This window comes from Alligator mississippiensis, chromosome 1 (genome assembly GCF_030867095.1).
Source record: "Alligator mississippiensis isolate rAllMis1 chromosome 1, rAllMis1, whole genome shotgun sequence".
NCBI lineage: Eukaryota > Metazoa > Chordata > Crocodylia > Alligatoridae > Alligator > Alligator mississippiensis.
In genome coordinates this window covers 464,574,091-464,590,790 of record NC_081824.1, presented here as the reverse complement: position 1 = coordinate 464,590,790, position 16,700 = coordinate 464,574,091, and the positions used below count along the sequence as shown (strand labels likewise).

The 16,700-nt window shown below is 46.1% G+C and overlaps 1 protein-coding gene across 6 annotated transcripts in view; it reads right to left on the bottom strand.

Annotated features, from left to right (window-relative positions):
- TENM4 (teneurin transmembrane protein 4) overlaps positions 1 to 16,700 on the bottom strand; it is a 766,508-nt gene that overhangs the window by 74,866 nt on the left and 674,942 nt on the right. For all 6 annotated transcript variants that reach the window (XM_059722139.1, XM_019493579.2, XM_059722142.1 and 3 more), the window contains 4 exons: positions 12,866 to 13,127; positions 6,521 to 6,788; positions 3,911 to 4,054; positions 1,070 to 1,319 (listed from right to left, as the gene is read on the bottom strand). In XM_059722139.1, coding sequence (XP_059578122.1) covers positions 1,070 to 1,319; positions 3,911 to 4,054; positions 6,521 to 6,788; positions 12,866 to 13,127 — 924 coding nt within the window. The remainder of the gene's footprint in view (positions 1 to 1,069; positions 1,320 to 3,910; positions 4,055 to 6,520; positions 6,789 to 12,865; positions 13,128 to 16,700) is intronic.

The following is a 16,700-nucleotide window of genomic DNA, read 5'->3' as shown; positions in this document are numbered from 1 at the left end:
TACAGAGGTGCTGTGTAGGTCCTGATCCACAGCACACTGGAGTCACTGGTGCCCTTCCATTAATTTCAAGGGGCTTTGGATCTGGCCTTTGCAGCTAAGTCTGATTCAGATGTCACTTAGCTGGTTTAACTTGACTGACTTTGTTTAATTCATTTTGATTAGCTGTTTAATTCATTTTGAGCAGGAGATCAGAATCAGGGTCAGTGCCTTGAACAGGGTTGCGTGTTTGTCATGGAAATGCGGGGAAAAATGTCACCAAAGAGTCCATGCAGATTTTGATTCAGCCACAAGATATTTTATGTAATCAGAACACACAACCCATCTGCCGGGATAATATGGTTTGGCTGAGATGATCTAGTTGGGGCTGGTCCTGCTTTGAGCAGGGGGTTGGACTAGATGACCTCTTGAGGTCCCTTCCAACTCTAACTTTCTATGATTTTACAATTCTATAATCTGCCATTTTTCTCCCCAAATGTTCCTTCCCTCCCCTCTTTTGTGCAAGTCTCCTTATTCCCCTGGGAGATTTCTCTCTGCTAGTGCAAGTGGCAGTCCTTCTCCTCTCCACAGGGGAGATGGAAAGAAACTCTTCACCCAGGCCCCATTTCATGATGGGGGATTGGATGCAGGAATGCGTGTGTGTTCATCTCCCCAAAATCTACCAGTGGTGATCCCACTGTCCTCAGTATGAAAGACCTTCTGTCCTGAGTCCCATTTACATATCATCATTAGTGTGCTGTCCTTCTAAAATGAGATTATCCTGGAGGCTGACTGTTAATTTTTAGAATTCCCACTAGTCTCTAACTAGACTGAGGGGGAGACATTAACTCAGTGTGACTTAGCTGGCAAGAAGTGCAATAGAATATTTTGGGTATATAAGTCTTCTGGATAAGCTCATTAGGCCCAGCACCTCTATGGTGTAAGTCAAAGTCAGGGAAGTTGTACCAGAGATGAATTTGGCTTGCTCTATTATTTTTAAACAAAGAGTTTTGTTCTCATTTCCCCCCTGGGTATATAAGAATATGTGGAACCAAAGGTGAATAATTATAATCGGCTGCAAGCAGCCTGGTACCTGAGCTCCAGTATGTTGGTGACATTGCCAGAGGGAAAGATCCTTCGGATGTAGTTGAAGTCTCCAACATAAAGGCTTCCATCTGATCCACATGTTAGGGCAACAGGAGCCAGGAGCTTGTTACCATCTGCCAGGCCATTACAGCTTGGACAGGAAATGCTCCGCCGGCGTCCGTTGCCCATAATGCTTCCGATGACAGGCGGCTGCTGAGAGATAAACTGGTTTTCACCGTTTCCTTTATGCAAGATGCCTGGAAAAAGATAAGAGCAATAAGGAAATTAGAGACAGATGGAGAAACAGTGACAAAGAGGGAGAGTACCTGATTCCAGATGATGAAATGCAACTGGGGCCACACTGGAACCAGAGCCCAGTGTCCAGGTTTCTAAGTCATGTAGGCTGCCACGTCACGAAGGTCCCCACTTCTCCCATTTATTACAGAGTAAAACCATGTATTGTGGTAACAGTGACAGGTCTATATAATTTATGTGTGTGTCTCTTTCAAAAGGCTGCCTTTGAAGGGTAAGATTTATGCAGGACAGGTGAGATTTTCTTTATCTTAAGTTGGAACAGCCATTCAATGCCTCACAAATCCCTGATGGCTTTCAGGAGTTCCCCTTGGGGGTTGTGGCCTTCAGCTGAGAAACCCTTATAGCCCATGTGGCGATAGGAAGGTTCAGAAACTTCTATTTCTGTCTCTTACAGAGAGAATAATTAGAGGGACTGCCAGCTGGCAAGGGACATATTGAGTGGCAGCTTTTTTACTTAGGAAGAGGAAGATTTGGGGAGAGTAACAGGCAGATTTTATCAGCAGAGCCACGGCAGCCTCTGCTATTCTTAAGAGAAGACCAGGAAAGTTTACTCTAGCTGGGCAGTCGGTAGCTGGAGGTAATTCATGATTACCAGACAGAACGCTGCAAAAATTCCACCCTTTGATCATGTGCTGGTTGACTTTCCTACCTCCAGCTCTGTAAGACTCTGCTGCCACCCTCTTCCCCATCCATCCATGGGCCTCTCAGTGCTGCAGGTTTCTATTTTGATTGTGTTTGGTCTAAAGACGGACTGTGTTCTCCCCATTAATAGATTCATAGATGTTAGGGTTGGAAGGGACCTCAATAGATCATCGAGTCTGACCCCCTGCATAGGCAGGAAAGAGTGCTGGATCTAGATGACCCCAGCCAGATGCATATCCAACCTCCTCTTGAAGACCCCCAGGGTAGGGGAGAGCACCACCTCCCTTGGGAGCCCGTTCCAGACCTTGGCCACTCGAACTGTGAAGAAGTTCTTCCTAATGTCCAATCTAAATCTGCTCTCTGCTAGCTTGTGGCCATTATTTCTTGTAACCCCCGGGGGCGCCTTGGTGAATAAAACCTCACCAATTCCCTTCTGTGCCCCCGTGATGAACTTATAGGCAGCCGCAAGGTCGCCTCTCAACCTTCTCTTGCGGAGGCTGAAAAGGTCCAGGTTCTCTAGTCTGTCCTCATAGGGCTTGGTCTGCAGGCCCTTGACCATACGAGTTGCCCTTCTCTGGACCCTCTCCAGGTTATCCGCATCCTTCTTGAAGTGTGGCGCCCAGAATTGCACGCAGTACTCCAACTGCAGTCTGACCAGCGCCCGATAGAGGGGAAGTATCACCTCCTTGGACCTATTCGTCATGCATCTGCTGATGCACAATAAAGTGCCATTGGCTTTTCTGATGGCTTCGTCACACTGCCGGCTCATGTTCAACTTGGAGTCCACTAGGACTCCAAGATCCCTTTCCACTTCCGTGCCACCCAGCAGGTCATTCCCTAGGCAGTAGGTGTGCTGGACATTTTTCCTCCCTAGGTGCAGCACTTTGCATTTCTCCTTGTTGAATTGCATTCTGTTGTTTTCTGCCCGTTTGTCCAACCTGTCCAGATCTGCTTGCAGCTGTTCCCTGCCCTCCAGCGTGTCCACTTCTCCCCATAGTTTTGTGTCATCTGCAAACTTGGACAGAGTACACTTCACTCCCTTGTCCAAGTCGCTGATGAAGACATTAAAGAGTATTGGTCCAAGGACCGAGCCCTGCGGGACCCCACTGCCCACACCCTTCCAGGTCAAAACCGACCCATCCACCATGACTCTCTGGGTGCGACCCTCTAGCCAATTCGCCACCCACCGGACTGTGTAGTCATCCAAGTCACAACCTCTTAACTTGTTCACCATGTTAGACCACAGCAGTGCCTTCCTGCATGCTAAGGCACACCATGGCACTGACCACCTAATTTGTCTCTAAACACTACTCATGTGCAAAGCAATCTACGGCATGACAGTCTCCACGAAAGGTGAGCTCTACCAGAGTAGCACGTCACAAGGATTATGGGGTAGGGAACTTGGGTGTAGCAGTCTTCTGAAGCTGGTTATTTACTCTCCTGGGATAGTGGAGAATTACCATTGAAGAAGCACTCCACAGGGCCACCGAATTCTTGCCACTGGCAGTAAGAACTGGTATTATTCTGAGTATGCCTGTATAGGTTTGCTTTCAATGGTGGATCCTATCTTCCAAAAACACATGTTGCAGGTATGTAGCCCCCCCACCCCAAATCATTTTTTTCATTGAACATCAGAGTTTAAACCTGCTTCCAAAACCTTATAAATCTGGGGATACCATTGTGCTTCAGGAATATATGCATGCAACGGTAGCTCATTCCTTGCATATTTGTGTGCATGCAACCGCCACTCAAAGTAGGTTATAAAAAATAATATGTCAGTAATGTGCATCCATGTCCATGTCTGTCCTTTTGGTTGAACTGTTAAAGGCAAAAAGTCAACATCTATTGCATCACTGCATCCCTCTTATACCATCCATTAAAGCCAACTCACCGCTCTGTATGTTAAGAGCATGATGCTTGTCCAAGGACCATCCTCCAAGCTTGGAAGCATCGATTTCATAGCCCTGAAGCACTGCTGTCCTCTTCTCCCATAGGATCAGGTCAGGACATGATTCATATTCATAGCCCACAGAAACTGGGAACAAGTGGGATAAAGAAAAGGAAGGAAGCCTTGGATTAACAGTGTCTGAAATGCACATTCAGCACACAGCTGAGAGTGCTAATTGGGCCGGGGGAAGGGCACTTTGACAGGCAAGCGCCAACTCTATTTTAAATACCATTGCATTAATGCAAAGCCTTAATAGTCTCCTCTTTAAAGGCCATTCTGCATAAAAGGTCAACACTGGAGTTGATGTTGAACAAATGTGCTAAATATTTATAAGGCACCGATTAAAAGGCACAGTGAAAGGTAAAGGGTGATTCATTGATTTTGGCCAAGAATTCCAAAATGAGGGGGATGAGGTTTGCTCCTATGTGGTAACAAAACTACAGGTCAGTGATTCTCTGGGGCTGAGGACAATCTTGCTTAGAAATCAAAACTTCCTCCAAGTAGATCAAGAAATGTAACTGCAACAGAGTCAACGGAGTTAGACCTGAGATGACTTTGGGGCAATATCTTTGTAAGGAGTGGAATGTGGTTTTGGCTTTTGACAAGCTCAGAGACCCATGAGGTTCATTTCACGGCTCGCTTCCCTTGGCAGAAATCAGGTGTAATGGAGCTGTATCAGTGTAGCGTGGTGTAAATGAGAGGCGAATGAGGGCCATTACTGAACATCTAGCCAAAGTCTTCATATGGGAAAGGTACTCCTTGGGCTTTCCTCAAAGGAAACGAGACCCAAGGTCAATGTTTTCCTGCCACACCTGATTTCAACACTAACGTCTGATAGCCAGCAGGGATCTTCAGTGTCACATTGTTCACCAGGCAGAAGGCAGAGCTTAATATTTAGCAGGTGAAAGAGGAATCTGATTTTGCAAGCTGCCAAGCAGCTCACGAGAAGCTCTGAGTACTGGAGAAACCCAGGCCTCATCAGGACGCATTAGACACTTGCTGGATCAGAAAGGTAAAGGAGGAATGTGCTGAACTGGGAACAATCTTGCCTTAGCAGGGAGTGGAGCTGAATAATCAAAAAGGGCTTTACTGGTACAATTCTCTTTTCAGCTCCTTTGTTGAAAAAAAAAAAGTATTTGTCATTCTACAATCTATTCATGTAGTTGGCCAGTGAGGTGGAATTTTAAACCACCGTTTGCCTTCAGAGGTTTGTTGAATAATGCAAAAAACCACGGGGAAGGCACAAAGTGAAGGGTATCCAGCAAGGAGCTGCCAAAAATAACTTCCCTGCATTTGAGCAAAAACCTTCTGCAGCCTGTTTTGAGAGTATGCCTCCAGGTTCACTGCAGAAACCCAGATGGGGAGGCCTGGGCATCGTAGCAGGAACTAACTGAGGGTAGGAAACTGGGAGCGAGGCTGAGCCCTCCGTGAAATCAGGCCCCAAAAAACACGAGGCTGATAATTCTTCCTGTGCAAGTTATCGGTGCAAGTTGCCCTCTCTTGATTCTGCTTTATGTAGTGCTAGAAGGTGCCAGGAGTTCATGTTACCTGGCCTGTCCTGGGGCATCTCTGCCCAGTGGAAGTAAGGGATCCACTGTCTCCTAGCAGGAATCAAGCAAGAAGCCCCCCAGTCTCCTTCTGAGAGGCACATCTCCACTCAGGCCATAAGGGTGCATGGAGGGCTCTAGTAGGGTTGCAGTGACCCATAAGCTGATTTAGTGGCAACCATGGGGAAAGATCAGAGTGACCTTATGGGTAGGCTTCCTCATCTTGCTGCTGCCACTGTCTTAGTACCCCAAAAGGCCTGATCTTGTCTCTCCAGCTGAGTTGTATCACAGAGCTGTGAGATCAAGGCCAAGCCTCCTTTCCTGATCCTTGTAGCTGACTGTCAAGCAGTTGGGAAGCAATGAAGACATAGATTTCATAGACATTAGGGCTGGAAGGGACCTCAAGAGATCCTTGGGTCCAGCCACCTGCTCAAGGGCAGGAAGTCAGCAGGGGTCAGATCACCCCAGCAAGATAAGCATCATCCAAGTGTGTCTTAATTGGACATAACTTAATTGGACATAACTCTGATTCTGTGGAGTCACCAAGGGTGCTCACTCTTCCTTCATTTCTGATGTCATTTCTCACAGAAGCACATGGGTTGATTCAGGTTTGGGGTGCTAGAAGAGGAAGGAGGTGCATTATACCCCAAGTATTAGGCATGCAGCAAAGGGGATGTTTTCCCCTCCTGTAGCTGCTCAGGCTGCAGAGCCAGGTGTACTACCCAGATATTGCTGGCTTTTACCCATGGATGCTGTTGATTTGGTCCAGAAAACATTTAGCACCTGACTCAGCATTACCTCAGCCATGGTGCAATGGAGGAAAGAACTAAACCAGGCACTGGCTGGAGCAGGGTGGGGAGAGAATCTGACCCACCCTGCTTGCTTTGTGCTGGGGTTTTGGAAAGGGCAGTGATGGGAAGAAAATGTAAGACAGGGATGATCTAGGATAAGGGTAGTGTAACTGCTGCCACAGGCCAGGGAGGGCTGTGTTCTGAGCTCAGCTTACCGAAGGCCTCCGACAGCCCATACACCTTCTGACTGTACACGTCTGTCTTGTCCCAGATGAAGTAGTAGGAGAGGTCCGGGGCAGCAGCAAACCATTTCCTGAAGAGGCGTCCCTCGACGGCCACCATGAGGTGGACTTTCATGAGGTTGAAGGGGATGGTGGGATGCGTCATGCTGATCCTCAAGACTGATTTGTAGCCAGCTGTGCGACTGCTCAGGTAGCTCAGCTTTATTTTACTGCCGGAAATGTTAATCTCCTCTTGCAAGGCCTGGGGAAGAGCAAACAGGAGGTGTTAAATCATGCTTGAACAGATAGGAAATGGTAGCCAAGTTGTAATTAATCAGACACTTATGTCTTTATAAAAGCTCTTGTGGAAGTTTCTAAAAGAACCCACTTAGTGGGCATCAATTATAAAATAACCTACACAATTTATAGGGTTATTCATGGAGGCCAAGGAACATCTCTCTCTCTCTCTCTGGATTAAGTATGTGTGGGAGGGGATGGGGCAGTTTAAAAAAATGTTTGCAGTGGGATCCCAGCTGAAGAGAGCTCAAGCAATTCAGAGCTGCAGCAGCCTGTTAATCTGGAGGCGCCAAGCCAAGCAAAACATGAACACAGCTTTGCTCCATGGTCTCTGGTTTGCTACGTTCCTGCTGCTGCTAATCTTTGTCTCCAGGATGCTTTTTAAAGACAGGAAACCTCATTGTCCCTGCTGCTGTTCCATTGCCTGTATTTTCCCAGTCTTCTCCCACCCTCATTCCTGCTGGCATCTTGCCCCACTCTCCCCAGTTTGTGATTTTAGCCCTGTCCCCTCCTTCCTTAGCTCCTGCCTTGAGACTTTCCTCTGTTCCTCTGTCTGCCCTATGCCTTGTCAACATCCCACTGACACTGCTCCTAGCCTTCTCCATCCCCAGCTCCTACCCCTCTCCCCCAAACCTGCTCCTATCATCCCTTTCTCCTCTCATCTTGTACCTCACATGGCTATTGCCCGTCTCTCCATTCCTGGCACCTAATCTCTCCAACAAGCTCTTGCCTGCCTACCTCTTAAATTTCTTCCCCCTCCGTGACCTGTTTATCTGCTGTCCAGCCTGCTTGCTTCCAACCCGAGGAGTTCAGGGAGCCAAGCAGAAACTGTCTCCAGGTTTCAGTCCCAGTGCCCAGCTCTAAAGAACGCTATGACAGAGAGGAAGAGCTATTTCAAAGAAATGTCCTCCCTGTCCTTTTTCACTTTGTGGCTGGAGGACAGTCAATAGAGAGGGAAGCTTCAGAGGCTTACCTGATACAGGCTGTGTCTACATGTGCACATTTACTGCACAGTAATTTAGGTTACTGCGCAGTAACTGAAAATTACGGCACAGTACAGGCACGTGTCTACACATGCACATCCACAGTGTGCAGTAACTATGGCAACTTACACCAACTTAGGCGTAAATTTGATACCTGCATCATGCAGCTATCAAATTTACACCCAATTAGTTACTGCATAATAATGCACATGGAGATGCCTTACTGTGCAGTAACACTGTGTATGGACTGACCTGGGACTTACTTTAGTTGCACATTGGTCCAGACATAGTGTTACTGCGTTTTAATGGCTGCATGTGTAGACACCAGCCTAAAAACCACTTACTGTGCAGTAAGTTATTGCGCAGTACGTTACTGCACAGTAAATGCATGTGTAGATGCACCCACATTGTACTATGCCCCCAGCTGCATGCTCATGAAATGAGATTTTTTTTGACACTTATTGTTAAAACTGGAGCAAAATACTTTGGGGATGACAAAATTAACCTTCCTGGCACCAAAGTGAATGCCATGACACATTTCAAACCCCTGCTGCAAAGCATGAAGAGACTAGAGCTTCTCAGTGAAACAGCGAATCTATTTTCCCCCTCACCTTGTTCTTAGGGGAGAACAAAGCTGAGCCATTGTAGCTGAATCTCTTAACATTTCAGTATTAGGCAAACGCCTGCAAAGGACATTTTCAGTGCAAACAGTTGTAGTTTGCCAATGTTAGAAGGAACCGAACAGAGGCATTTGCGATGTAAACTGTCACCTAATCTTAACTGTAGATGTTGTTACTTGTGTCATTTTGGATCTGAAAAGAAATTCCTCATAAACAATAACCAGGCTTCTTAAGAGTCTTTCCCCACCACACACATATTTAAGGATGGGAAAACTTCAAGGCAGAGGGATGAAAAGCATTTGCTGGAAGTGACATGCTGCTCAGAGTCGCCCTGCCAAGAACAGAAGACAGCAATCCCGACTTCTCTTTAACTCATCATTCGAACCACTAGACTTGGCTCTGCTAGAGTCTTTAAACAGCTCCAGTTGTGCTGATATGCTCCTCTCATGTAAGTTTTCTGGTGTGAGTTATACATAAACCTAAACCTGGTAATCAAGCTCCTGAAAGGGACTATTCTGAGCTATTATCAGAGACCTAACACTTCCTCCAGTGATAACTTACAACCTCGGAGCATAGCAGCACTTGACAAACTGATGCATCAAGGAAGTTAAAGCACTGTTCCACTGTGCTCATAAATATTTACGTTCCCTAATGCAGCCTTTTCAATTTACATTTCTTGGTGCTTAGGAAGGTGAAAAATGATAGAGCTGGGAAAAACCCAGGAATTTAAAAATATACTTTATGAGCTTAGCAACCAGCTATGCTGGGACCAGAGTCCAACAGAGGGTAGCTGAGCTGTGTTTCAGAGAAGGTGGTCCTTTTCATCTCATCTGCCTTCACGTCCAACCTCTATAAGAAAAAAAGCCAGCCAGAAATAATTGCCACTGTGGTACTGTTTGCTATGTTTGCTTCACCTCTGGGTAAGAATTTATTATTTTGCTCTGTCATGATCTGTCACTACTGATTATCTTTTCAGAGGAAGGGTCAGCACAGCGGTACACATACATCAAGCAACTTGATGAATATTTTTAAAGGATCCTCCTTGAAGAGCTGGTTCAGATGGTGAGGATGAAACCAACTATAATGATTACATTTTGCATGCTTGTACTTGACAAACAGTCCTGCGCTGGCAATGCAATAAGGCACATGCAGAAAAATACCACTGGGAGAAAAAAACCTGGAGGGTCCTAATCTGCCTAGAGTACACAAAAGTAACAGAAGCAGAAACTGCCCCCAAACCTCTGTCTGATTATTAGTACAGGCCAGTGGTTTTCAACCTTTTTTCATTTGTGGACCCCTAAAAAATTTTGAATGGAGGTGAGGTCCTCTTTAATAAGTCTGGCTATTCACATACTTTGGGTTGATCATACTCATCTTAGACATAGTCTCTAGATCCCCAGGGGTCTGTGGACCACAGCTTGAAAACCACTGGTATAGACACTAGATCAAGGTAGTTACACTGTGTTGATATGTTGTCTAGTCCATGGAGTCCCGGCAACAGATCAGGGCTCCTACATACTACTGATTTTTTTATAACCAGCCTACCTGCAACTCTATACAAGTGGCAAACCCACTAGACTGATTCAAAATAGTTGCTCCTTCATTCTACTTAATCAAAGTTATTAGAAAAAATTCCCACTCCTTTCTTTCAGCCCTTTGTTCTTGCACTCTGTCTTGGAGCAAACCCTGCCAGTTTTGTTTAAGACATGCTAAAAAAATCAAGCTGCTCAGTGTCCAGGTATCAAACATTTCCATTACAAGGACTCCTTCCCTTGCTACCATGCACCTACTCCACCGAGTGAAAGATCTGTAGTCTATGCAGTACTTTGTAGTCTTCAACACAGTACTTTGTCTCCTAAGATAGGGGACATCTGAACACATTCACCTTTTGGATGAGAAATTAAACCAAGGTTCTGACCACTTGGTAATCTGCCCCTATATCCCACCTGACTTGCAACTCAAGGAAACTCACTTGTTCTGCCTATCTAAGACACTTAAATGGACCGAGTATTGTCCTTCACTTGTGGTATTCTGTTATTTTGGCTTATGTGGTTATGTAGATGTTACATTTTACCTCAGAGATGGCCACAGTTCAATGCTTGCCTAAGCAATTCCTATATAGAGTTTGCCTATCAATATGCATGAACACTTGGGAATCCCATGTAAGTGTGTTATTATTCTCCTGTTCAATACAAAAGCATGTAAGAAGTGCCATGCTGCATTGGACCAATGGTCCATCTAGCCCAACAGTGGCAAGAATGGATTTTTAAAGGACAGCATATGAATAGGGAATATATAGAGAGCACTGTCCCATCATACCTCCTTGGCATCTGCCATCATTGATTTAAAGATGCCAGAGAATACAACTCTGACTACTATGTTTAATAGCTATTAATGGATCCGTCATCCACGAATTTGCCTCGTCCCTTTTTGAACAAATTAACCATACGCTGTGGAAAAAAGTACTTTTATTAGTTTTAAACCTGTTTCCTGAAAATTTCAGTGGGTGCCCTCTTGTTCCAGTATTTCACTAGTATTCAATTCTTAAAGCCTCCAAGGAACAGGTGTGATAACGTCCATTATTTTTAACATATCTCTGTTGAGAACTATACATAACTGGATGCAATGGCATTCACTTTTCAAGCACTTTCCTATTAGGCTGGTTTATAAAATATATTCTAAAGCATAGGAATCAGGAAGATCAAGGGTGAAACCCAACTCTATTGAAATCAGTCGTAAAACTCTCACCAACCTTAGTGGATTGGTACTTCTTCCCAACACCTGGTTCTCCTATTCACTTACATGCTACAAATTCCTTTAACCTTGAAAATTTTGTGTAGAATAGGGTAACATGCTTTAACTCAACCAGTTCAGCACAAGCTAAAAGAACAACTTGCCTTGTTCTAATTACCGTAATTGTATTTCTATTAGCCTAGTTATTATAATCTAACAACCCACCTATGAATCTCTAGTCTAAATAAACCAAGTAGGAGCCTCTTGTCTGGTTACAGTAACACCTGTAGGAAATGAAATGGAGCAGAACCTTTTTTTTTTGCTTTCAGAGCTAAATCTCCCCTTCCTCTGTTTTTGGCTGACTAGGGGAAAAGATACTAAAGCAGAATCAAGAATCAAAGTTTGAGGCAGATCGCAAAACACGGGGATCGTAAATATTTCAAATAAAACATTGGAACAAATCTTTCAGGCTTTATTCAGGCAAAAGGACCCACTCCAGAGAATGCAGGAACTATTGGTCCCTGTTTAATTTCTTCAACATAGCACACACAATCAATCACAAAACTAATTTCTAATGGGAGTTTTGTCTGAACATGGACTGCAGGATTTGATTCTGTAACAAAGGTAAATGGATGCTCATTGGGGGTTATTCAGGATGGGATTAACAGTACTACCTTTTGCATTTCTACTACAATTTATGGACCGCATTCTCCTTTCATAAACACTGGGCAACCCAGCTGAAATCAAGCAAGAAAGAGGCCAATTTCACATTATTACTCCAATATGGCAGGCTATTAATATTTGCTAATTATCACCAAAAGCATGGCCTAACACACTGCAAGTGTTGGAGTATGAAATTCTCTTTTTACAGAACAGTATGAAAGCAGGTTCCTTACATGTTACCCCAGGGACACATTGAAACTCGGGAAGCCTCTAGGGTAGAGGGAGTGGTCCAGCCCCAGGTTCTATTCAACAAGTAATAGACAGCCATACACATCACATATTACCCAATAACCGATTGCAAAGCTGGTTCATCTCATACAGTGAGAAAAAAAAATCTTCAAAAGCAATTTTTTTTAATTAAAAAAAATTCTGGCAGTCATGGAAGGAGAGAAAACAGAACACTTTTGTTCCACAGTCTGGTCATTGGCCATGCATTTTGGATTGCTGCATGCACCAGGAGATCTATATGTTCAGGGGAAGCTCAGATCCAGAACTGTATTTCAGGCCCCCTCTGCTACCTGGTGAGTGAAATCTAGCCCTGGTCAGCATAAGAAAGAAAGAGGCCTTGTGGTGGGAGCCCATCACCTCCTCAAATGCAGCCCAGAGCCAACCTTTTTCCTGCAGATGCAAAGCAAAGACAAAACCAATTCTGATGCAGGCTTTGCCCTGCTGAAAGATGCAAGCAGCAAGCACTTCCTATTAAGGAGGGGTTAAAAAAAAAAAAGTATTATGGCTGAGTGCCTACTTGAGACTTTTAAAAGTATGTAAATGCATATGTAAATCAGGCAAAATCTCTGGTTTCCTGGCAAATTGCCAACACAGCCCACATCAGTGTCACAAAAATGGGGACACCTTTGTTTTAACAAGTACAGGAGCAAAATACGTTGTGCGCACCAGGATGGATTTAGCTCTGTTTGCCTGGTTTAAGGCAGGCAAGTGAAGTGAAAGGGGTGAGAGCTTTTCTTCAGCCAGAAGATTCCTACCTGGATTTCAGGAACAATGGGGCCTTTCTCCGAACAGGAGCTTGCAAATGCTGTCAGCGGGGATGGGGAGACAATGGGGTTGGGGCGGGCGAAGTTGCTGAGATCACAGCTTGGAATCTCATTCTCTTCGTGCCTCATGACAATGGTTTCCATTACAAAAAAGCGATCCCAAGGCAGCCACAGTGTGTGTTCTTGAGTGATGAAAGGAGCCCGCTCAAAGTGGAGGATAATGGAGATCCCGCCGATAGTGACAAGATCAAAGCTGTTTTTTAAGAGAGGTAATAAAATATTAATGCTAATGATACTTTGCATGTCTATAGCACCTTCCAAGCAACAGTCCCATAGCACTCTGCACATGTTAATGACAACGCTTCAAATGCCCATATGAGTTTAGAGGCATGACCACCCCCATTTTACAGACAGACTGACTGAGATGCAAAGGACAGAATTTGATTTCATCTAGCGGACGACCAAAATGCCACTTGAGACTGATTCTGAGCACCTAATACATGGGAGCAATTCTGCTACTTGCTCTGTGTGCATATGTGCCCACTATTGTTATAGTGAGATATCTGTGTATCTCCAAGTGATGATGCTCTTCCCTCTGGGGGGCACTAACACACCAAGAGGGGGCAACACAAATGCTCCCACACAATACAGTAGTCAGGTAACTCTGAGTTGGTCACAGGCTGCACTTTGGTTTTCCACTAGGTGACAGGGAAGTCTATCAAGAGCAGTGGTTTTCAACATTTTTTCATTTGTGGACCCCTAAAAAAATCTGAATGGAGGTGCAGACCCCTTGGAATTGTAAGTGTGGCTATTCACCTACTTTTGATTGATCATAGTCATCTTTTGCTGACCCCTCTTAGACATAGTCTGTGGACCCCCAGGGGTCCATGGACAACAGGTTGGAAACCACTGGCCTAGAGAATTTAAGGGACTTGGGCAAGGTCTTGCATTGAATCGATGTCAGTCAACATCAGTCACAACTCACATAGATTACCCAGTAAAATAAACTCTCTGGAAAGCAGTTTCTCCTTCACTTACCTGCTAAGGCTTGAGTCCTGGGTTATGTGTTTTCCCACAGCTTTTACTGACTTTTCTAACACATCAAGCACAAAGAACTCAGCTTCTTGCACTATCTGGGGGGCTAGTGATAGCATCTCTCCCAAGGGTAGGGCACATCTGGCTCCATCAAAACTCTAACTGTGACCGGCGTGCAGAAAATGCAGGAGCTGCTTTTTCAGGAAATGGGCTTGAAATGAAATGGCCTGATTGTCAGAGGAGCCGCACACGTGCAATACCTACACAGGGCTGCCTGAAAAATCACACTCAATGCATGCCTGTAAGTCTTCAGTCTAAATATTTCCATTGCCGGAAGCCCGAGTGGAAGCCTGAGTCATCCTTATACAGGTGTTTAAATGCTCTAAGAAAAGTGCTGGTGGTTATCTGAAAAGTGACTTGCAAAGGAGTAAGAAATATAGTTGTTACAGATTATTTACACTGTGGACTACAATAGTGGTGCTCAACCTTTTGGCCCAGAAGGCCAGCTGAGTGGCGCAGGGCTTGTCTATGGGATGGATCAGGCCCCAGGTCTCGCACTGCCCCCTCATATCCCCTGCATGCTGGGCTTATGTCCCAATGACCCACCACTACCCTCCCCCTGCCCCTTGTATGCCAGGATTGGGCCCTGGGGGGCCTGACACTGCCCCTGAGGGCCAGGATTGGGTCCCAGAGGCCTGGCACTGTCCCCTCTTGCCCCTTGAGCACCAGGATTGAGCCCTAAGAGCCCAGGACCATCCCCTACCACTGCCTATGCACTGGGGTCTGACACAGCACCTTCCTGGGCTCCCACACTGAGATTAGGCCCCAGGGCCCAGCGCTACTCCTGCCAAGCCCTGCACTCTGGGTTTGGGCACCAGATCCAGCATTCAGGATTCAGAGATTTGGCAGCAGGGTATCACTGCCCCCCTGCCACCAACTTCCCAGACCCACAGGGAGCCATGCAGGCTGGATCTGGAGCAGCCCTGGACTAAAACCCTATTATGCTAGGTGCTGTACACACACAACAATATTCGAACGCTTGTGGTGCATGGGCCAAGTCCCGGAGGACTGGAAAAGGGCTACCGTGGTCCCCATTTTCAAAAAGGGGAGGAAGGAGGACCCGGGCAACTATAGGCCAGTCAGTCTCACCTCCATCCTTGGTAAAGTCTTTGAAAAAATTGTCAAGGCTCACATTTGTGAGAGCCCAGCAGGGCAAATTATGCTGAGGGGAAACCAGCACGGGTTTGTGGCGGGCAGATCGTGCCTGACTAATCTAGTCTCTTTCTATGACCAGGTTACGAAACACCTGGACACAGGAGGAGGGGTGGATGTCGTATACTTAGACTTCAGGAAGGCCTTCGATACGGTATCCCACCCCATACTGGTGAACAAGTTAAGAGGCTGTGACGTGGATGACTACACAGTCCGGTGGGTGGCGAATTGGCTAGAGGTCCGCACCCAGAGAGTCGTGGTGGATGGGTCGGTCTCGACCTGGAAGGGTGTGGGCAGTGGGGTCCCGCAGGGCTCGGTCCTTGGACTGATACTCTTTAATGTCTTCATCAGTGACCTGGACGAGGGAGTCAAATGTACTCTGTCCAAGTTTGCAGATGACACAAAGCTATGGGGAGAAGTGGACACGCCGGAGGGCAGGGAACAGCTGCAGGCAGACCTGGACAGGTTGGACAAATGGGCAGAAAACAACAGGATGCAGCTCAACAAGGAGAAATGCAAAATGCTGCACCTAGGGAGGAAAAATGTCCAGCACACCTACAGCCTAGGGAATGACCTGCTGGGTGGCACAGAGGTGGAAAGGGATCTTGGAGTCCTAGTGGACTCCAAGTTGAACATGAGCCGGCAGTGTGACGAAGCCATCAAAAAAGCCAATGGCACTTTATCGTGCATCAGCAGATGCATGATGAATAGGTCCAAGGAGGTGATACTTCCTCCCTATCGGGCACTGGTCAGACCGCAGTTGGAGTACTGCGTGCAATTCTGGGCGCCACACTTCAAGAAGGATGCGGATAACCTGGAGAGGGTCCAGAGAAGGGCAACTCGTATGGTCAAGGGCCTGCAGACCAAGCCCTACGAGGAGAGACTAGAGAAACTGGACCTTTTCAGCCTCCGCAAGAGAAGGTTGAGAGGCGACCTTGTGGCTGCCTATAAGTTCATCACGGGGGCACAGAAGGGAATTGGTGAGGATTTATTCACCAAGGCGCCCCCGGGGGTTACAAGAAATAATGGCCACAAGCTAGCAGAGAGCAGATTTAGACTAGACATTAGGAAGAACTTCTTCACAGTTAGAGTGGCCAAGCTAGCAAGTGGAACGGGCTCCCAAGGGAGGTGGTGCTCTCCCCTACCCTGGGGGTCTTCAAGAGGAGGTTAGATGAGTATCTAGCTGGGGTCATCTAGACCCAGCACTCTTTCCTGCTTATGCAGGGGGTCGGACTCGATGATCTATTGAGGTCCCTTCCGACCCTAACATCTATGAATCTATGAATCTATGAACAAAAGGATAGTGCTTGCCCCAGAGAGGTTACAATCTAAGATGATATCCTTGTGCTCCTTTGGGGAAAGCTGTGTAAGGACATTGCTTTGCATTTACTTTTCCTGCTTGTTTTTATGTCAGAAATTCACACCTTGGAACATTTGATCATAGATAGATTTCACAGGTTTCTAGGGTCGGAAGGGACCTTGTAGATCATCGAGTCCGAGCCCCTGCTCTAGGCAGGAATGAGTGCTGGGGTTAAATAACCCCAGCTAGGTGCCTGTTTAATCTTTTCTTGAACACCTC